At 39.7% G+C, this 23633-nt stretch overlaps 1 protein-coding gene across 7 annotated transcripts in view; it reads left to right on the top strand.

Annotated features, from left to right (window-relative positions):
* The window catches only part of adgrb3 (adhesion G protein-coupled receptor B3), a 128559-nt gene extending 112009 nt beyond the window's left edge, over nucleotides 1-16550 (top strand). For 4 of the 7 annotated variants that reach the window (XM_088420855.1, XM_088420854.1, XM_088420858.1 and 1 more), the window contains 11 exons: nucleotides 852-1002; nucleotides 2233-2302; nucleotides 2694-2760; nucleotides 3951-4054; nucleotides 5301-5399; nucleotides 6312-6579; nucleotides 7829-7868; nucleotides 9971-10650; nucleotides 11945-11980; nucleotides 12845-12949; nucleotides 15463-16550. In XM_088420855.1, coding sequence (XP_088276981.1) covers nucleotides 852-1002; nucleotides 2233-2302; nucleotides 2694-2760; nucleotides 3951-4054; nucleotides 5301-5399; nucleotides 6312-6579; nucleotides 7829-7868; nucleotides 9971-10650; nucleotides 11945-11980; nucleotides 12845-12949; nucleotides 15463-15651 — 1809 coding nt within the window. In that variant the 3' untranslated portion in view covers nucleotides 15652-16550. The remainder of the gene's footprint in view (nucleotides 1-851; nucleotides 1003-2232; nucleotides 2303-2693; nucleotides 2761-3950; nucleotides 4055-5300; nucleotides 5400-6311; nucleotides 6580-7828; nucleotides 7869-9970; nucleotides 10651-11944; nucleotides 11981-12844; nucleotides 12950-15462) is intronic. The other 3 variants (XM_088420856.1, XM_088420859.1, XM_088420857.1) reach the window with 3 other exon arrangements.
* Nucleotides 16551-23633: the final 7083 nt, after the last annotated feature.

Raw genomic sequence — 23633 nt, 5'->3', positions numbered from 1 at the left:
TTCATGTACCGCACAGGGCGACGCTTCCTGCTTTTAGGGGATATTTATTATTGCTTTCCCCAAGCCAATGGAGGTTAGTTGTAATTCTTCTAGGGATGGCAGATGGAGGAAGCTGTGACATATTTGTAGCTGAGGGTTCTGGACAAAGGGCATAAATGTGTTTCTGATCGTTTCATGGCTGGACATCACCTGCTCCGATTAGTATTTGATCCAAGCTAGAGGTGTCAAAATGAATCGATAAATCCACGACTAATCTTTAATCAAATTAACTCATTCGCTGCTAATGACGGCTATAGGCGTCAAAGATTCCTTTTATAGGGGCTTGCAGCGAATTAGTTAATAAACAACTATTTGCAGAGTCAGGTAATCCTTTAGACTAAAAATAAGGGCTAATTTCCCCCTCAACTATAATTATCAAACTAACCCTAGCAGTAATGGTTCTCTGATTTCTCTGGTCCTTGATTAAAGTGGACTGATCTTTCTGTTTTGTTTATTCAAAGTAAGAGCTTTGCAAACATTGGGTTTTACATTGGAAAACAACGGAATTACGTTCCCACTGTGCAATACTTGAGAGTTTCGGATCGAACGATACAAAGTAAATTTCGGCGCCAATATCACGACACTGATACTGGGTTCATAAAACATGATGGTATTTTAAACCATATATGCTTTTATTAACATGACTATATTTTCAAATTGAATTTTCTTCTGAAACTGTGCTCCAAAATGGTATTAAATAATACTGAAAATCCAAATGATGGTTAGCTTCAGCATGCTTTGTAATCAGTGTTTTTTTTTTAAAGCATTTTTAATAAAAATATCCCTTTCCGTTTTCCTGTTTCTATGAATAGGGTGTCTGCATTATGACAACGGCCCTTCTGCACTTCTTCTTCTTGGCATCGTTCTGCTGGGTTCTCACAGAGGCTTGGCAGTCTTACATGGCAGTGACAGGAAAGGTTCGGACCAGGCTCATCCGCAAGCGCTTTCTCTGTCTAGGCTGGGGTAAGCAAGCTGAAGTTATCACTGACAGCTCACATCTTCTGCCCTTCAACTCAGGGTTTACTTTGTAAAAGTCATTGTATGAGGAGGCGAGATCGTCATCCTATCAGGCTGTGACGTTTTTGCACTCCAGTCAACATGGGCTAACCTTGAATTATGGAATGGATGGAGGAAGGTTTCTGAGTGGCAGACATGTTTTACTGTAGTGCATAGCAAGTTATACAGTACAAAGGATGTCGATACAAGTTGTTACATGCAGATTTTACCTCGTGGGGCTGAAATAGAACTGTTTCTAACCACTAACACGATACTTCAAATATATTGTACAGTATTTTTGTCAACCTGAGACGATTGTTATATTGTATCGGCATGTTGGTCTAAGTCAAATTCAAACAAAGCTCAAAGATTCATGATATTTAAGTGAATCCCGGTTCATAGTGTTCCTTCGTTCAGACAAGAAATTCTCTTTTTAAATGAAAAAAAAAGATGTTTTTGAAAGAGCCCACGTTCATTCTTCTTGTTACCTAGCAACAAACATGGCTCTCTTAGTCATTGCAGAGCCACTGCTTCTTGAACATAGCTCTAGCCTCAAGCTATTCATTTAGATTTGTAAGAAGCATGCCTCAACAGATTATTGGACGTTAAAATGTTTTACTTCCCAATTCTTCTTTTCTCTTTTCTATTTTTGGTCCCGTTCACAATCTGAGCATTTTTATAAACTAGATTACTAAAGAGATGCACGTCAACCGTCACTTGTCGTCTCTTCATTCAACCTGTATGAAATACTGCAGGCGGCGATTTATGGGACTCGCGTATACTCTCGGCACACTTTAGTTCTCAAGCACTGCAGAGGAGGACTGTGGCCGCATGAGCCTCCTGCCTGCAGGAAACTGATTACATCAATAGCACCTGCACGCATGCCCCAAAACGTTAATATTCTGAGCACACAGAAGAGTATCGGATCTCGCCACACCACACCATTGGATTTTTATTTTTTTTTAACCATGCAAATATTAAAAACTTTACAGCCTCCTTGACTTTTATGATGAGAAATCACAAGGTATTTGGAGTTCTTCTGCAGCTTTATTGGCACACTATAAACACATTCAATCTATTTATTCATATAATTCTTATCTAATTCTGTTGCATGCGATGGAGAATGTTTCTGCTTTTTACAGACTGCGAGGGATGTCAAAGAGCAATAGACTAATTATTGATTGTTTTCTCTCGAAGGATTGCCGGCTTTAGTGGTTGCTGTATCAATGGGATTCACCAAAACAAAGGGCTATGGGACACCCTTATAGTAAGTTTGTCTTCTTACTACCATTGGGTATTTACTGTGCCTGCAGCAGGCAACAACGATGGTAGCACTTAAGCGCAATGATTAAGTGCCTCTGCAGTGGCTCACTTATTCTAAACAGAGTCATAAAGACAGTCCCACGAACGCAATCCGATTTAGCGATTGCTCAGCAGGACCCCAGTTTCTGGAGTTGTATCGCAGCTTGATAGCGATGGAATGAACACTGCTTAGAATCTCTTTAGTGTGTGAAAATCTGCAAATAGAGTTACGGCATATGGCGCCTACTCCCGTGACAATTGGGAGGAAAATACAAGAGTATGTTATTTTGTGTGCCATTAACTCAGATGTTAATCACTGGCTGCGAGTTAACTGTTGCTCCCTGTTTTCTCTGCAGCTGTTGGCTTTCTTTGGAGGGGGGGCTCCTGTACGCCTTCGTCGGACCAGCAGCTGCTGTTGTTTTGGTAAGCCGCAACCATTAGATCCAGTTCTTGACACTAGGGGAAATTTAGTTGTTCCCCCTGTGGTGGAAAATAAGTATTTAGCCCATATTAGTATGACATTTTGTTGTTCACTGACCACCTGGCATTGTTTTAACCAAGCCCTTTTCACTAAACTATGCGTGAGAAATATTTGTGCAGCTAGGGTAAGCGGACCCTGAGAGGTTAGCGAGTTCAAGACACCCTTCACGCTCTTAGAGGACACCAGACTGTTCTCTTAAGACTCGTGTCTTTGAAGCGTCACGTAAAACCTAAATACAAGACAATTTGATTTCTAGACTTTTGATCTATTCCAACACCAAATTTGAAGCAAGAGCAAAAGTGGCACAAGAAATGGTGTGGTGAATTTTCCAACATTTTTCCAAGACATTGCACAGGAACAATAAACACCAACAAATTAAAAGTGGCTTCGGAAAATTTGTTTTGAGCTATATAGCATCAACTTGCAGGCATGCATTTTTAGTGATTCCTTTGGTTAATTGTGAGGGAACATCACAAAATGTGTCCTTGCATTGTTTCCATGTGTTAAAATAAAAATCCTGAATCTCTTAATATATCAGAGGGGACATCCACCGGAATACTGAATGTCACTGTGTGGAAATGGCAAACTCTGAGGTGGAATTTATAGTTTCAGTTTAAAGTTTCAGAAGAAAACACATGCAGAGACGCGATTTTTTTTTTTTTTCACATTTGCTCTAGTTTTGCCTCAAACCTAAAATGGCATCATGAACAAGAAGCGCTTTCAATTATTTGTAAGCTACATAAAGACTAAAATTGCACACTGCTGCTCCAGTTTTGTGTCAGTGAAGTTGCTGCTAATGCTGGATGAAGGTGCCTTTGAGAGGAAAAGTGTTTCTTATTAGGCAGATCTTTTCCTAAGGCTGCCGTGCCGGACTGAGTGTGCACGGCATGGCTCATCCGCCGGCTGAAATGTGACAGATATGAGGAAAAGGGGAAAGAAAAAAAACAGAAGCTAGAGGTCGAAGCTCAGTGCACACACGCAAAATTGAGGTGGGGAGAAAAACGGGACAATGGCATCAATCATTCGCTACTAATGGAACATGTCATCCTGGAAAGCCATGCTTTTAACATTAAGTTTAAAATAATTGTTGCATTGGAATGATCTATTGATGATATCTTTCCCTCGTTTCCAGGTCAACATGGTGATCGGTATTCTGGTGTTTAATAAATTAGTGTCCAGAGACGGCATACTGGACAAGAAGATGAAGCATCGAGCAGGGTATGACAGCACGTCCTTGTTAGTACCTTCATTTTTCTTCTTTTATTATTCATTACTTAAATGCCGCATGAGTATAACAAGTAATTTGGTGTCTTGTTCTGGCGCTAACAATATGGTTTAGAAGTGTTTTCCTTGTGTTTATGACTTTTGCTGCACATAAAATTATCTATGATATATTATATAAAATCATTAACTGAGGTTACGCCGTATGATCCGCTGCGCCTTATGGAAAAACTTTAAAAATATGTCATTAATTGAGGGTGTGCCTTATAGTGCGGAAAATATGGCGTGTGTGTGTAATATATATATATATATATATATATATATATATATATATTTTTTTTTTTTTTCTTTTTTTTCAACTTCAGTTTTTGTTTGCCAGGACGTTATTTTGTTCTTTTTAACGTTTGACTGTAGTTTTGCTCCTTTTTGTCGAACTTAACTGTCACCCCGTTCTATAAGTGTTGCATCAGTGAGGGCAGTTTTGTCACTTTTTTACACTGAAATAATTGTGTTTGATATCAAAATTGATCAACATTTGTTTAACCAGAAAAAAGAAACATGCATTATTCATATACTATTTTAAATAATGAAGAATTCCATATACATAACCTTTACATCTAAGTCAAGATACATGTCTGTTTTTCACATGAGTGGATTCACATAGAGGTTATCAGATGCATTTGGAAGTGCTATATTATTTCATTATCCTTTAATAGAGGTTATCAGATGCATATGGAATTGCTGTATTATTTCATTATCCTTTAATTTGCTCAAAAATTGCCTTCTGCCCCTATGCCACTGAAGGCCAAACAGTGTGTCTTAAACAATACTGAAAATCCAAGGCGCCAGTGATATTAGGACCAATAAGTCACAAGGCATTTCTTTCTAGGCTTTATCCAATGTACTTAGAAAAAAATAGTCAGCAAATAAAGGTTTACTGCTGAAAATTTTTATTTTTTCACAGTTTTTTTGAAAAGAGAAATTATTTTGTCATCAGAAGAGGATTTCTAAAGCAAACAAAACAATACACACTCACAGATTCTTTAAACATATACCGTAGTTGGAGCTTACTTCTGTGAGAAAACGACAAAACCTAAAGAGGTCAGCTTTCTCACGGGAGCGACATGTTGGCAGAATCAGTCCAAGATGAAAATATATTACGCCCCCATGCTGGCTGCGTGTGCCATCGCTAATATTTAATGATGCACACTTTGTGGTTGTTAGCGTTGTTGGTCACGCCGTTGTCTTTTATGCCCCACAGACAGATGAGTGAGCCGCACACAGGATTGACTCTCAAGTGCGCCAAATGTGGTGTTGTATCAACGACTGCTTTGTCAGCGACTACAGCCAGCAATGCGATGTAAGTGACTGTGAATCAATAAGACAATGCTGCATATACAGCAGGTCCACCTCGCTAATGCAGAGCCACTGCCATGGCAACTGCTGTTACCGCTATAAATCAGACCACGGCAGAAACGAAATAAATAGATATCTAGTGCCGGGTATTGTGGCTTCAAACTTATTGCAATACGCTCCAATACAGCAGAGGCGTATTGCGTTATGGATTGTAATATATTGGTCAATGCTCGTGAGAAAGATCTTCTATGGGTAATTGATAGGTATTTTTCCTATTTAAATTAAGAGGTGAATATTCAGAAATACACGTTGAACTAAAAAGTCGCATCAGGACAGCGTGAAATGTGATAGTTAATATCGGAATTGTGGAATGGAGAATTTAGTCTATTTTGTTAAACTGGATGAAAACGAGCCAGCTTGTGTAGCACGTTTTATTATTGCCAATTTAATGCTTTGGCTTGCTGGACCCCACTTCGGACATGCTTGTGGCTGGATGTTGATGATGTTGTCAAATCATTGGTCAGCCATTTTTCCACTAAACAAAGCAAAACATGCCAGACCGAGCAAACTTATCTGAAGCAAGGGATATTTCGTCTGACTTTCAGACTGGACCTGTGACGTCACTTTGCAAGATGCCGTCGGTGAGAGAAACAAAATGACGACGAAAGAGGAAATTGATAGTTATAATGTATTTATCAATTATTCTGTGGTGATGAAAGATTACGAAAATACAGCGTCTCAAAATTGAAACGTAACATACGGGAAACCGAACATCGCATTGCGATATGCATTCTGTGTCACTTCATATTGCAACACACCTACAGCATATACCAATACTTTCGCCCGCCCTTGCGAAATAACCGCCCCTTCGACAACTACCATTGGCAGGCGGTAATATGCCTTTTTTTCTTCTCAGGGCGTCCCTATGGAGCTCCTGCGTCGTCCTCCCTCTGCTGGCCTTGACATGGATGTCCGCGGTGCTTGCCATGACGGACAAGCGTTCCATCCTCTTTCAAATCCTCTTTGCAGTCTTTGACTCACTGCAGGGTTTTGTCATAGTGATGGTACACTGCATTTTACGGAGAGAGGTACAAGATGCATTCAGATGTCGACTCAGAAACTGCCAGGATCCAATCAGCGGTGATGCGACAGGGGGCTTTCCTAATGGCCACGCCCAGATAATGGTGAGCAAGTTTTCTCCACTTTTCTCATTAGAGCCAGAGCTGAACTGTTTCTGTCATCTCATTTCCACCATTGGGTTGATTCAGTTTGGTGTGTTACTTTTTTTTTTCCTTGCAAATCCTTAGCTCATACTGTGAAACTTTAGCTTAGCAGACAGACAAAGGATTAACTGCATATGTCTTTTCAATTTTGATTGGGTTTTCACAGAAGGGTAACAAGAAGGTGAAATGTAATGGGAAGGTCGCAGAATTCAAACAGGACTGTACATGTGTTTTTGTCCTGGCTGCTCAGTACAATATGGCAAGGTCAACATAAGTTGACAATGACGGACACAATAAGACTGTGCACACTCATCAGTGGGTTCTTGCCATCTTGCTGAGTCAGCATGTTCTTTATATGCAAATAAGTCACGCATCTCTGTCCAGACAGCTCAGTACAAAATGGATAAATCAATATTGATGAATGGAGAAGGAAGAAATACACGCCACACGATGAATTGCATTTAGTTTTCATGTGAGGCAACTTGGAAATCTCATGATGTTCTCATTTGGTATTCACACACAATGTTTTAGCTGTTCTTTTTACACTTTACGTATAATAGTTTCTTTTTAAGCAATATTTCGAGGTCTGAAATGATTCAACCTCACAAGCGTCAATATTTGCCATCATTTAGCGGTGCATTGTTTTTTAGCATCTCATAATTAACCTTGAATAGCTGCTACAAGACATTAGTGCTCCTCTTAGACCCTTAAAGCTCCACCCTTGATTTGTGTTTGATTGAAATTACTGACCCCATCCCCATCAGGCATGCATCTCTCTCATTTCCTCTTCTGGGATAACGGAGCATCGCTTTCGGCCCGACCTTTGAAATTGGGATGTCAGTCTCTTCATCTAGCGCCATGATACAATTGGCATGTCGGAGAAACGATTCGCCATTAGTATTCTAATACCCCTCAGAGAGAAATAGTCTTCACAAAAGCAGAGTAGCGTCTGGCTGGCTCAGTTCAATACGGCCATTTGCAGCAGGTGCAAAATGCCTCCCTTTCCCGTTTGCGTCGTCATGCATTGATATGCACTCGCCGGCCACTTCATTAGGATTCGAAAAGGATTTAGCAGAAGTGCTAGGTTGAAAAGTATGCCTTTGAAAATAATGTGTTTCACCATGTTTTGGTTCAACTGATCGGCATTATACAAAGAGCGGTTTCTCAGAAAGGTCAAAGTCTTACTGATCACATGATCTTTTGTTTTCAGACGGATTTCGAAAAGGACGTAGACATTGCCTGTCGATCAGGTAAGAGCCCATACACTCCCTTTAAAAAGTGCTTTTAAGTTTCTCTGAACACAACAGTCTTCATCTAAATCTGATGATGATTAGACTCAAATACATTGTGTGAATTAAAAATGCTTTGCTTTGACAAATTATCCCATTTGTGTTGCTTTGTTTGCAACATTAAACCATCTGTTTGATCATTGATTGCTCTTTTTCAGCATCCATTTGCAATCAGTGACCCACATTTGCGGGGGTATTTTGTACTACGGTATGCCATTGAATTTTGATTCAAAAAGGAGTCTATTTTTCTCTTGCGCAAATCTGTTGGGGTGTACTTATTTATGTTGACCAATGTAACAACAATCTCCTCTATTTTGCAAGTAAAACATTCAAAAAGAGGTTATACAGTAAAAATAGCTGCGGTTACGTAAGCTCTAACAATCCCCACAGGAGTTTTTCACAGTTACCAAAGCACTGACTTTAATCTGAGAACAAAACAGTATAAAAAGAGCTGTTGGCTACTCCTTTTATATGGTGTTTTTAAGTGAAGACAGATTGCTGTGCATTTCAACAACAGCTACTTTGTGCTGCATGGCATGCTATCGTTAGGCTTTCTATAAATATGTTTGACACCATCAAAAATAGGAATTCATGTCTTTAGGTCTGGAAAGGTAACATTTCCTGAGACTTATTTTTGCCCTTTTGTTCATTCGAACCACTGCCAAGAGTGTAGTGTAGGAATTGTTGAGAAAAAAAAAAACAAAAAAAAAACAAAGGGTTAAACCCAACTCAATTCCAAAACTCACACATTCACAATTCTCAGCCTTTTGTCCCACATCCCTCAACACAGCACAGTCCTGTCAGACTCAAGTGCACCTGCTGGACACAATAAAGGCAAAAGCAGTCAGGTGTTATGAATAAATCATGACCTGAATCAGGCGAGAGTAAAACTGCAGTGCATTTCACAGATTACTCTCAGTACTCTCATTTTACAATTAGTAGTCGTGTACAAGTCTGTTGCCTCGAGCGTAAATCTTGATGGGACTGTATTTAACACATAACAAGGTTAATGACAGTTAAATTCAATTTTCAATGTGTATTCAGGGTTAAAATGTATGTTTTGTTTGGACTTGGTCCAGAAATTCCATTTGGAGGCAATTAATAAATATATATGTAGCATTAAACACATTTTCAAAATATTCTAATGCTAAATAAAAGGTCGCGCTGCAGCTGATGATTATTTCAGTAATCGACGAATCTGTTATATTTTATACCTTTACTCAAAACAGGACATGTTTTTTTAAGTTGACAGTGCAGAAATTACACAACATGAAATAACTATGATTCAGTTTTGGTTTGGTCTCTAACGTTAGAAAATATGCAAAAACATTGATCATTGTTTTCTAAACTAAAGGCAAATGTTTTATTTTGGTTTACCAAAATGAGTCTGCTTTCATGAAGGACTACAGAATTCATCGAATATATACAGTTGAGAAGTTGAGATTCCATTAAGTTGGACACCCCCCCCCCCCGCGATAGATGAAAACCGTGGTATAGCCCCCCCCCCCCCCCCACACACACACACACAGATGTTTTATATATATATATATATATATATATATATATATATATATATATATATATATATATATATATATATATATATATATATATATGTATATATATGTATATATATATATATATATATATATATATATATATATATATATATATATATATATATATATTTTTTTTTTTTTACATTTTGGAAACGTGGAAAGTCTTCATTCTATGCATATTATTTAAGACAAATATTACTTCAGTACTGTACACACAATTATTTAAATCTTAAACCTTCTCCCCCCCAAAATATCCGCAATGCGCTGAGGGCGCGATAAGCGAAGCGCAAAGTAGCGAGGGATCACTGCATTTTTACTGCGGTGCTCTGCTAAGATTACGGCATCAGTCATTGTTATTTTGGCTGTAAATGCTCTTTCCGCACTTCTTTCTTACAAGCTGGATGATATTGACTGAAAATATCCCGAAGTGATCTTAATATGAGTACCCGCGCACCGCGACACACATGCATCGCTAATTTCAAACATGCGATTCCTCCCTGGCAGCCCTCCACAAGGACATGGGCTCATGCCGCGCGGCTACCGTGACCGGCACGCTTTCCCGCATATCCCTCAATGACGAGGAGGACGAGAAGGCTCCTGAAGGCCTCAACTACTCCACGCTGCCTGGCAACATCATCTCCAAAGTGATCATCCAGCAGCCGTCAGCGCTGCACATGCCCATAGGTGTGGGCGAGCTAAAGGAGCAGTCGCTCGCTGACAACAACGCCGACATGCGCCGCACCGTTTACCTGTGCACCGACGACGCCATGCGCCAGAGCGACCAGAACATGGGCGGCCACGACATGGAGGGCCATCCGTCGCAGGGTCAGATGATGGAGACGGACTACATTGTCATGCCCCGCGCTTCGACGGCGGCGCTTTCGGGGTCGGCTACTCTGCCGGCTCACCATAAGGAGGACTCCAAAATGAACATCACCATGGATACGCTGCCGCACGAGAGGCTGATGCATTACAAGATGAGCCCCGACTTCAACTTAAGCCCGTCGGGCGTGGACCACATGAATGTGAACCTGGAGCAGCAGTACCCCGGCGCCCCCGAGCAGATGCAGAACCTGCCCTTCGAACCCCGCACGGCCGTTAAGAACTTCCTCGCTGAAATGGAAGAGAGCGCTGGGCTCTCGAGGAGTGAGACGGGCTCTACGATCTCCATGAGCTCCTTAGAGGTATACTCTCGTTAATGCATCCGAAGGGAATGGGCCTGAAGGACCGTGAAAAATAATCGAAATGCGTCGATTATTTTTCCGCTCGGTATTGCAGTTTCATATGCGATTAATTTTTGAAGGGTCTCTCCCCATCTATGTTTTTGAAAAGATAAAAACAGGCAAAATGTTCAGCATTACAATCAACTATACACTGTCAACTGGTCGATAGACAATCGCAGGACACACAGACACAAACCTGGAGAAAACCCACACAGGCACGGAGAAACATGCAAACTCCACACCGGGAGGTGGGAGTCGGAGTCAAACCCACAATCTCTACAGCTGACGTGCGCACCAGTCTCCCACCAGGTTGCCTACATATAATATCACATTTTATATTAATAGTAAACCATTTGGTGCTTAGAGTTAAGCATAGACTGAAGTAAAATAAAATGTTAACCGTATAATTACGGTGCGCCATGTAACCTGGTGTTCCCTATCCAGAAATTTCAGAAAGAAGACTTATTCATCAGTAAGACAGCACCTTATAACAGGGTGCACTATGGTCCGAAGAATATGGTATAAGTCTCTAAGTTGCATTTTGGGGGGAAATACCCTTCACAAAAAACAAGACCAAGCTCAGGAGAGGTCTGACGAGCATTCAACATCCCTTTGCCCTAATTCTCTTGACGTCAGCAAGAGTTCTGGTTGGATTTGAACCAGAAAACGTACTAAATGTTCCACTTCTGGCTTTCTAAACGCATCACGTGTGTGCCTTTGCAATCTGAAAATGGCATTTTAATCAATTGCAATGTCGATTTGAATTTAATGATGTAGCATAGGATTGTGGAATTCACATTAAAAAAACACATATGGCTATTCAATAGACACATCATTAGGCACGTCTGAAATGCTGACGAATATTTCTAGCACACTAATGCAAAACGAAAACGCTCACAAGGAGCTTCCACAGGCTGCCAAATCACAGCCAGACTAACCGACTCCAGCTCCCAATATCATGCAATAGATGTCGTCCCTGAAAAGCTTGCATCCATATACAGCACTAATACCAGAGTGTATATACACAGGAATAGAATCGTGACATTTCAATTGGGAAAACTGATTTGCTATGTTGCTATATTGAGTTACAAGCTTAATACCTTGACCTCAACTCAAGTCATTTAAGTCCCAGCACCACTGTATTCATAAAGGCAGCCTCTCTGATCAAGCATTTTGAATTCATGTCTTGTAGCTAGCCTGTAAACCTTGCTATGGCTTATCCTCATGTTTTTTGTTTTCTTTTCTTTTTTTACAGAGAAGAAAATCACGATATTCTGATCTGGACTTTGAGGTATGTCAAAAAAAAAAAAAAAAAAGTTCCTTCCCTTAAAATATGCATCTATCTTTTGTTTTTGATTTACAGAGAGTAAAGCCATCCTTGTGTTTGTCATTTGATTTACTGGAACTTGTCGAGCCTCTTAAGCTTATTGGAGTTTGAAAGATTTATTGCCACGCTACGTAGTTAAGTAAAAGCAAGTCTGTCAACTGACAAACAGGACGAGCGTTCTCATCAACATTTTGTCCTCCATCTCCTCCATCCATCGCCTCTGCACCGATTTTTAAAGTGTATGCTTTTAAAGTCATTTGCACATTTCATTGTCTGATTTGAACCACAACTCTTGCCGCGCAAGTTCCACCCCTCTTTTGGCAGGATTTTGCATTCCTTTGCATTGCCAAATCAAGTTTTACTGCATATATATAATGACATATATATTGCGCTCTTTCAAAGTAAAGGAAACAGAATGAAGGCTTCTGGCAGCGTTGCTGGCATGGGGAGCTTTTTGCTTTAAAGTAGACACACATCAAGCATTTTAAATGGAAGCCCTGAGCCAAGATTGGATTATAAGGGTTCCTCCTCCGCCAACAAAACGTTAAATGAGGCAATTTGTCACAAAAGAATTAAGTTAGATGCAGTTACTCCTGCCATTTTCAATGCAGTAGTTTTGCCGTCTTCTTGCAAATCATCCCAATGTTTCCTTTATTTTGGCGGTATGTAACAGTATATATGCAGACCCGAGCAGATTTTGTTTGAAACCTGGCCTACAAGCAAACCTACCTTGACACTACCACATTGATCAGAGTGCGAGTGGATGGAGAGAGGATGCATTTGCATTATTGGCTGTCAATACCAAAGCGAAAACCCTTGCCATTGCAGAAAGTCATGCACACCAGGAAAAGACACATGGAGCTGTTCCAGGAACTGAATCAGAAATTTCAAACCCTGGACCGATTTCGAGACATACCAAATATGGGGAGCATGGTGAGTAACAGGAAACCAGTGGGGGGTGGATTTCAGCGACATTCAAATCCAGCCGTAGCTAGATGTGCAGCGCAGGTTATGAGTGTGAGATTGTGCTAATGAGACTTTGTGTAGAACAGGTTGTTCGTTTGTACGGCGCCAGCAGCTGGCCATTTTGGGGGAGGGGAGGGGTGGGCAGCGGGGTTAGTCGGGTGACAGCCTGCCCCTCTTCCCTCCTTTTCCTTTTTCTAAAGAAAAGATGCATTTTCTCCACAAGGCCAGTCACAGGGAAGAAAGATGTTTGCTAATGTAGCTGCTATGGAGAGTGCATCCATTCCAATGCAAGGCCATGAATGCACTTTGATTTACATATACATTTATCTACTTAGCTACACCATCTTTTTTTTAATTTTTGACCATAAATGCATGGCCGATTATTTAATCTATCAGCATCCCTACCTGACCTGAAATGTGCTGTTCTTCTAAGGCTGCATTTACACTATGACACAATCCCCATTTTATTTCTCCCATGTGACCCACTTCGGATATTTGTCATGTCAGTTGCCTCTTTGACACCTAGATCTGACAAAATAGCCGCATGAGAGCTGTAACGGACGATCTGACATTAATCCGCCTTTGCGTTTTACACAGGAGCTATCGAGCCGGAGGGGTGTGTGTGCTCACTCGCAGCACACGGCCTTAAATCCGTGTTCCGTGTATGATATCCGCCGTGACATCTACAATTTTCGGTTAATGATAGGCACATTCCGACATATATATTTAGGTTTCGTTGCAACTCTCGGAACAGAACTTTATTGTCAATCAAGGACCAGCGGTATACTATGAGCAACAAATGGAATAAATAATATGTCAATGAACATGAGCAATAAATGGAATAAATATGTAAATGAACAATGAATAAAATAGAATAGAAAGTTGTTCATCTATTTTGCAAAAATGCACTTATTTTGTTGTTATTCAGTGAGTTAATAACTTGCTTGATGGAATCATTGTTGCTTATCCCTAATGTTCATTTTCAGAAAAGGAGAAATCTTTTGGTGGTTACTTCAAACATAACTTTGCTGGAGAAATCAGCTTAAAAAAATTCTCAACCTATTTAGCCGTTTTCAGCAGCAAAAAGTAAAGTCTATACGTCATTATTTCTCTGTACATTACTTTTACATTAATACGTTTAAAGACACATTTTTCCACCTGCTGTCGACTGAAAATGACATCACCCGCTCAAGGCTCGGTTATGACCATACACAACTCACCCGTTTTTCTGGGTTTGGTCATGTTACGTTTGCAAGCTGAGCCGTGATTGGTTGTTGCCCACCGTCATTTTCAGTTGACAGCGAGGGATAAAATGTGTTTTTTTGATTATAAATGCAAAATAGTCATCAAATCAAGTATGTTCACTTTTTACAGCTGAAAATAGCTAAGTTCCGTTTTGAATGTCATTTGCATAGTCATTGTTCACGCTTCTGTCGTGGTTTCGATACAAACTGAGAAAAGGTAACGTTGCCAATTTGACTTGGCCCTGCCATTCTGTTTCTGTGCCATTCATACAGAACAGTGAGAAAACAGGAAAAAGGGACCACTGCAGTCATAAATCTGCAGATCCGGATAATGATTATCATAGATGGATGAATATCTGATTTGAATCAGATATCTGCAGATTCATATCGTGCAGGATATACTCTGTCACTGTGGGCCAGATGTCTAAATCATTGCAAGGCGACTGATACACACATACACACACACACACACACACATGCACGTCTCCAAAAAAGCATGCGGCGTTAAATCAGAAATACAGCATCTAAGGTGCATAGACCATTAAATAGAAGATTGTGTGGGCTTCTGAATAGACTTTGCAGAGCTATATTTTACACTACTCACAAAAATCTAGGGATAGTTTTGTTTTGGTTGAAATTTCCGTATGAACCTAAATGATACTTTCTCGGGTAATGTAATGATGACAGTATTTAGATCTGCATACCACCTCTGCTTGAAACCACATTTTGTTCATCCTTTCCTTCTTAGAAATGCAAACACAAACCTATAGAAGATCAGCACACATGCAACTCTCCCTCCTTTTTTCCCCCCCAACTTCCCCTTCCACTACCAATGAATCTACTGCAGCGATTCTCTCAGAAATGACTTTCCACTTCATATTCCCTGCCCGCAAGCGGTGCCTTCCTTTCTATTTGCACTAGCGTCTTTGGTGTCATCAGTGCCAGTGCACCTAGACGAATTGGCTCACACAGAAAGAGCAATAAAAGTCGACATACTTTTGTTCAAATGAAAAGGTTTCCGTAAAATGTAAACTAGCTAAGAAAATGACTACAATGTGGTTTAAAAATGTGTTTGGAGCATGCGTGGGCACTTTGTAGATCTCCCTATAGCTCAGATTTTCACCAACCGATCTAGAACACATCCCCGCTAATAGGAAGGATCACTGCATAGTATTGTGGGCATTAAAAGGCCACGCGATAGGGATGTGGTGCTGACTAATGTGACCGTGTTCACAGGACAAGGCAATGCCAAACAAGAACCCGTGGGAAAGCTACAACCCAGCGTGCGAGTACCAGAATTACGCCACTATGAATGTACTAGACTCTAGTGCCAAGGACTCGCTGGAAATGACGCCCGCCGAGTGGGAAAAGTGTGTCAATCTCCCCTTGGACGTCCAGGAGGGGGATTTCCAAACAGAGGTCTAAAGGCGAAGAAGAAAATGCAAACTCGGGAAGGAGAAGACGAAGAAGAAGAAGAAGCGATGTATTTTGCACTGAATAAAGGAAAAGACTTTTCTAACAGCCTTGGCATTCGTGCCGGGATAGTCGGAGCATGGCAGGGACTTTATGTGCCAATACAAGACTGATGAGAGACGCAGAGAGAGGAGCAATGGGGAAAAAGGGATCCGGGAAACCATCAGTGTTACTTTTTGTATTCTCACTAGTGTACTTAGTGTGGGGCAGCCTGGTGTACAATATCTACCATCACGTGTTTCAAATTATCTTTTCAAGGAGTTGGTGCGAAAGGGAAGGGGAAAAAAAATAAAAAATACAGCGTCAAGAAGAAACCTCACAGAGCAAACGACACGCCATGTGGTCCCAGCTTCATTGGGTCTGGTTGCTACTAGGCCCAGGAGCACAATGTATATATTTATGCAGGTTTTTAAAAACGTTTATAACAGTCTGTTTGGCCATTGCGACACTTTTTACTTTCTAGTAAGAAACATGGGAGGCAAAGATTATCTTTTGTGTCATATTAAAATGAATGTTTGTCCGGCTACATTCTTCATTGCTTTCAATGCAATAAAGATAATACTCACTTTTATATAAATAATATATTTCACAACTTTAATACTGCGGAACCCGCTTGAAGGATCCCCGGCAAGCTCTCCCATCTGCAGCCCTGTATAAAATATTTAAAAAAAACAAACAAAAAAAATAAAATGTTGTATGGTGTAAATAAACTTTTGTCTACATATGTTTTAATTGTGCCAATTTATTTTAATGAGGAAAAAAAAATGCCAACCTGATCAAAAGTTATAGCGAAAATGTTAACATTTGAAAAGGAATGTAAATAAAAGAGGAAATATGTTCGTACTGCTTCAGATGTGGTGTCGAATTTGTTGTTTGCTCCGAGTTCCTCTCACTATTTATGGACTGCATATACACATGCATACAATATATACAATACATATATATATATATATATATATATATATATATATATATATATACCAATTCGATTCAGATTTGGGGGTTCCTGATTTCATAAAAAACGATTTATTAAATTAAAAGTGATTTCTGCCTCAATCTATAGATGTGCAAAAAATTATCACGTGGACAACTGCTACTCTTTGAAGCTAGTTATAAATTTAATATCTTTTTTAGTATAAACTAAGATTTCTTTTTTTTTAAAAGGTAGAACAAGATACATTGTCACTTCACAGGAACTCGCAGTACCAACATATATATTTTTTTAAAAACTGTTGCCCAAATCAAAAATTTGCCAGGACGTTTACAACAAAGATGGGCAAAGCCTGAAATGTGCGCCAGTTTGTTCATCTCTGATTATATCTGGAGGAGTAGCAGTTGCAATTGTACCATTATTTAGTACGTACAGTATTTTTATGTATGTGAGTATTATGTGTTTGTGAATTCATTTGTTGTTTATTCACAAAGGAGTTGGTTTTGTATTTATTTTGCTATATTTCTTTTGTGGGCACGCTTGAAGTTTTGTGTTCTGTTAATTATGGACCATTTGCTTTTTGTTTTTGTATGACTATTTGTTTCTGGTTAGCGCATTTAATTAGCGTGTGTGCGAGAGAGCAAGGATTGTCACGGCTGCCGTTGGTGATCGATTAAACCGACAAACAACGACAGCCGTGCAGAAATATTTATCACGGCTTCACCGTGATTGGAACCCGCAATAGAGAAAAATCAGCAAATCGTTGAACTCCATTTTTTTGCAGCGGAGTGAAACGTTGCATTTACATTCGTGGACATTCGTCCTGAGATCAGCGGTTGAATTTTCTTCCATTGTTTTTTGTTGTAATTGGGCATATATATATATATATATATATACATATATATATATATATATATATATATATATATATATATATATATATATATATATATATATATATATATATATTAGTTCTCTCAGTACTTAGCACTGTGGAGCGATGTGCTGTGATGTGCTGTGAAGTTGTCTTGCATGTGAAACAGACAAGTTGACTGTAATTGCACTCCTACGACATCAACCTAGAGTGGAGCTCATAGCTTATTAAAGATTATAACAGGAAAGTAGGGTTTAAGGAGTATGGTGATGAGAAAACATAGCGAACAGAGAAACAGAAAAAATATTACAAGGTGAAATAAATTGGAATTCCCAGTGTAAACTGTGTTTCCTTCTTGTCATGTTTGGTCAGCGACAGGCTCCACTTGAGGTCGATGTTCAAGGGCCGTTAATCCAAGGGCAATTAAGGCCTTCGGTGTTCTCCAACTACGGCCAAGGAGATGGAAATGAGAAGGGATAACAGTACAGTCATTTTATTTGGGTAAATGATTAAAGATGTAGTAACAGTCATTTTTGTCTCAAACATGTAACGTATGAATACTTTTTACATTTTAAAAATTCTGGTACCCACATGCACAAATCCTCAAGCACAAATAAAATAATAAAAACAGTCATAAATTCAATATAGAACAGAGTTAGAATAAAAAGCTGGTACAACAGAGCCAAGATTACTTGGCTATTCTGGGGTGAAAGCCAGAGAGAAAAGGTTTAAAAGCAACGTTTTAAAAATGTTCAACGGACTGCGGAGCTCTAACTTGGAAAGGTAGGCAGTTCTACAGCTTTGTCGCAGACGCAGAAAAAGCTCGGTCCGCATGAGTAGCAAGCCTGTACCGAGGATCAACTGGTTAGACGACTTCAGTGCCCTGGTAGTAATGTCAGGCTAAACAAGCTCTGACAGGTATAACGGTGCCAACCCATCTAAGCATAAATAAATAAATATATACTGTATATATCATATGGTATCTTTCAAAAGACATAAACAAATAAACCAAACAATTAGTATTCAAGTCAGTTTGGCATTCAGCTCAGTTTATTGTCACTCCCTGTTGTTAGTTCGCACAGTAAAATTTACTGATATGTTTAATAAGTTCATCCTTCCACCAGATTTTCACTTGGAGTGGAAAACATTCTGAAGGTGAGTGGGCTTTCTTTACCACCACAAGGTTCCCCTTTCAAACGTTTAATGAACGGATGAGACGAAGCACAAAAGGATGACTTGGGCAGCCTTCAGCAGCTTGCACCGCAGCAATGTAAAAGGGAAAAACGTCTGTGGTGTTATTGAGGACCAACAAGAAGATACAATATGAGGGGACAAACGGTCATCCCATGAACAGTTCCAAGGTCTCAAACAAGACTTTAGGAAAACCCTTTTAATGTCAAAATGTAGAAGTTTCGATAGAAGTTATGTTTACACAAATCAGTTGCCAAAAAAAATGTATAAGTTTGGTTAATTCAAATGTTTTTTTTTTTTTACTGTACTGTATGCCGTAACATGACATAAAATTTTATCTAAAAAGACAAACAGTTGTCTTTTCATTTTCTACATCACACACAAAATTATATTAATGACTTTTCTCTGAGCGATAGGAAGCCAGTACAACAGGAAGCCAGTACTACAGGACCTAAGCACCAGTTTTCTGGCTATAGTGCAGCAGTCTGTCAAGCTCTTTTGAACAATTTAGTGTGTGCACTGTTACCTCGTTGGGTTTTAGAGTAACAGATTTAAGGTGACTGCTGACACTTTTAGTTTCAGTGTGCCAAAGACAATGGCTTCTGTCTTGTCTGAGTTTAGTTGACAAAAGTTGTTTTGCATCCACACAGGGATCAGCTTGTAGTAATGATGGAGAGTCTAAAGGCCCACCTGCTCTCATTGATGTAAATGTAAGTATCATCAGCATGGTTTGATCGAATGCTTTCTTACAGGATCGACGAGTCGAAGGGTAGCATGTACCGTAATAATACACCAATGTCGGAAAGACTCCGGTCGTCAGTATGCTCCGTCTGATTAGTGATGTCATGTCGTAATCTGTTTAAACAGCATCGGATCATCGTGATATTTGATTACTGTGATTGGCTGTTAGCTTGGTAATTGGTGTTCCATAAACAGATAAACATTAAGCTAGGGAAACCTTTGGCAATTTCACTCATTTTGCATTCCGTCACTCTCTGCATTTCAACATAGAATCTCTGTCTGGACAGAAGATCGAAAAGATGACTTTGTCACTACGGCGCAAGAGAGACCGCAATTGTGTGATAGTAGCGTAACGGTATGTTGACAAAATTAAAAAAAAAGCTATGGGAAGATATGATGACGCAACTGCAATATATCAGGGAGGATTTCTGTCAGCACTGCATATTGTGTTAAGGCTTTGCTTCACGTTAGGAGTTCATTATGAGCAAAATAGATGTGCATTGTTTATGTTTTTGTATACTAAGGCTGTAAAAAGAGTTTTCTAACATTGAGAAAACATTCTAAATTGTGACTAACTGTCAATGTTATATAAAAGGGTATTACTAATCAATCACACGTAGCAGTCAGTCTTTCCGTCTTTCTCTTTCCTTGTAATTTCTGTGATTTTCCAGCTTGTTGTGTACCACGGGATTTGCGTGTCACAAACGTGCAGTTGTTTAATTTTGTAAAAAAAAACCAGACATGACACAAAACTTCTGGCTTTGAGAAGGAGTTAAAGAAATTACAAACTCACACAATAAATGCCCATTTCTAAAACGAACACTTGCATCAGATTCGATCTGCTGATGGGTTTGCAGTTGAACATCTTGGAGAGATGTTGCACCAAGTGGACTGACATAAATCATGGCTCCAACATAAAGGGATGTCAATTGAAACAAAAGAGACGGCTGTCAAATTTGTTTAAAAAGGTAAAGCCAACTGTCAAACAACATAGTACAAACAAAATGGGAAGATTGTTGGAGGAAAGACATTAAAACATCAAGAAATACAACTCAAACCGATGTCTTGAAATCAGAAAATGTACAGGGAAAAAAAGGGAAAACATTGGAGGAAGTCATTCTGTGATCGAACTGTAAGCAAACACTGAAAGGAAATGAGATTTACGGATAGCAAAAAAGCCATCATTAACACCTAAACAGAAAAAAAACACAAAGGGCAAAGGAAAAGCAATCATGAATGCGGATGACTGGATAAAAGTAATATACGGTGATGAGTGAGAGTTATGAAGAAATGCAAATTTCCACAGTCATTGATGCTATGAGGCTGAATGTAAGGTACGGGAGATGGCTGTCGTTTATATTGTTTGTATTTTGGACACTTTCTTATCCCATCTATTGAAAGCTAGTTTGGGGTAGCTAATCCATTTTCAATGCATCTTGCCATAGACAAAAAAAGTGTGAAAACATAACTTGAAGAAAGACACATATGGTCTATGTACTGCCCTGTAAATAGTTCAAATTAATTGAAAATTTGTGGTTGAAGTTGAAGAAAATGGCCCATGACAAGGCTCCAATCTGCTGAGGTGATCTGGCAAAAGCACTCAGAAAAGCTGGAGCCAGGTTGATGAATTGATTACGTCCATCCCTCTGAGACTGTGAGCTGCTAAAAAAGCCACGTGTTGTGCAGCTATGTACTATGTGTTAAGTATTTTTTGTTGTTTTTTTTTTTCCTGATTCCATATTTATTTCCCTTCCGATTGGCCTAAAAAGAGTTCCACAAACTGTTACTACCATTTTTTTTGTTGATTTTGTTTTTAGTGGTTTAAAGACACAGGGTGGAATATTTAACGTTGCCTTTAAATGGTGTTACTTGAATGCAGCACGCACACTATGGTGCCACAGAGAGACCATACATTAGAAGCATATACGCCAAGCGACGGAAAGAAGTAGCAAATAAAAATAGTCATTGGTTTCAGTGCATAATTGAGCGGAACCTACAAAGGTTAGGCGAATATGTCAACAGTGCTCAGTTATCTCCGGCTTCCATGAACATAAAGAAAATAAAAACAACACAAGTAGAACGTAGGACAGCGATCCACCCACACAGGATTGACAGGCATCAACACAGCTCATGCAGCCGGCCATCTTTGTCTTAAATCCCATTTAAATCACACACCGTAAATCACACACATTATGAAATTTATGGTGGGTTTTCTAAATGATTAACAGTCTAAATATTACATATTGTCACTTTAAAGCAAGGAAATTGCCATTGGAAATGACTTTAGTTTTGTGTCATGTCTGTGATGTTTTTATTTTTTTCTCTACAAAATTAATCAACTGCATGAACATCCTCCAAGACCCGTGATGTCATAATGTTTGCCAGGGGTTGTATAATAGTGCTGACTCAAGGTGGCGTGCCCTTGAGACCACACGCTGGCCGTGTTGTTTGCGTGCTGCTAAACAGAGCTGTGGATGCTGACAGCCCCCCTGAGGAGTGAGTGGCAACCCCCCCTCAGGCTGCTTAAACACAGAGAGGGCCCACAGAGTGTGAACGAAACAATCACATTGATCCTTCATGCGTCACTCTGCACCCACGGGCACCGCTGAGGCAAAGTGTTGCTTCATCAAAACGGCTTGTGAGGAGAGCCCAAACCTGCGGACATGCCGGGGGCCGAACCACGACAGCCGCAGCGGTCGCATGCGAGTTCATGTGACGATTGCAACTAAATTATCGGGATGTTTTTCTTCGTTTTCCGCCTTCCTCAACCTTTTAAAAGTGCGGTTCGCAAACTTGACACCTCCAAAAATAATGAGCTCTCAGAACTGTGAGGCAGACATACTTACCAGCCTTCTATGGCATTGCTCGAGTGTTGTTGCTGACTGCTGGGAGACCACATTACAGGGTTACACATTGTTTTTTGTTGAATATCTTTTAAAGTGTTTTATTCTTTTATCCCAGGTGAAATTTGTCTAAAAGATGAAGTAGGAAGGAATGAAAAGATTAAACAAGACTAATCTGTCACATCTCTGATTTATTTTTTTTTCCTTGCGGCTTATTTTGTTTATTAGTAAGCGTCGAGTGGGCGGCATATCGCATAATAAGCAAGCTCAAAAGCGGCCTAACACAATACTCTGTGACAAGGTACGTATGCCACAAGCCCTAATTGAACAAGCCCAGCAAATTTCATGCAAATCCGCCCCAGGCGAAGGCTCAGTGTGTAACACTAATCCAAGGATGGATGCATTTAACTGTCACTTTCATTTGATACATATCCACACTGAAGGGCAAGATGATTTAAAAAAAAAAAACAAAAAAAAAAAAAATCATTTTTCCCAAAGATGTGGAATCAAGCAGACATCAGGTGTTCAAAATTAGACCTGGGAAAAAAACAAAACAAACAAGAAATCCATTATCATCCATTAGTTTTAGCTGCTTATTCTCACTAGGGTCCTCACTAGGCTTGCTGGTGCCTATCCCAGCTCTCTATGGGCAGTAGGCGGGGGACACCTTGAACTGGCTGCCAACCAATCGCAGGGCAGACAGTGACGAGCAACCATTCACACACCCAATCACACCTAAGGACAGTTTATAGACTTTAGAGTGTCCAATACACCTGCCATGCATGTTTTTGGAAAGCCGGAGTATACCGGAGAAAAACCAAAACAAAACACCTAAAAAAAAAGGACATAAAGAAAGTTTGCTAAATAAAAATGGTCAATTATATGATTCCAAGAGCAATAATGACCACTTAGGGTGCCTTTACCTGATAATTGTAACATAAAAAAAAAAGTTTTAAAGTTTTAAATCTCAAACACATACAGTACAATTAAATGCTCTTCCATTATGTAATAGAAGATAGGGTAAACCTGCGTATCCCCTTGTCAATTCATACAACAAGAAAAAGTCATAGCTACGTTCATTGCCTGTCAACATGTGTTTTGTGGAATCGAAAAAGGCAGTCCAACATGTCCCTCAGGAGGTTGCAACCACCTGATACGGGCTGTTCGGTCCCTGTACCACCGTTGTCAGAGTTTGGTCCGCATTGCTGGCAACAAGTCGAATTTGTCTCCAATGAAAGTTGGACTCCGCCAAATCTGCCCTTTGTCACCAATTCTGTTCATTACCTTGATTGACAGAATTTCTAGGCACAGCCAACGCGTTGAATGTTAAGGGTCACGGTATTGCATTCCTGCT

This window comes from Hippichthys cyanospilos, chromosome 8 (assembly GCF_059441005.1).
Source record: "Hippichthys cyanospilos isolate Australia breed blue-spotted pipefish chromosome 8, RoL_Hcya_1.0, whole genome shotgun sequence".
NCBI lineage: Eukaryota > Metazoa > Chordata > Actinopteri > Syngnathiformes > Syngnathidae > Hippichthys > Hippichthys cyanospilos.
This window is presented reverse-complemented; position numbering and strand designations above follow the sequence as displayed.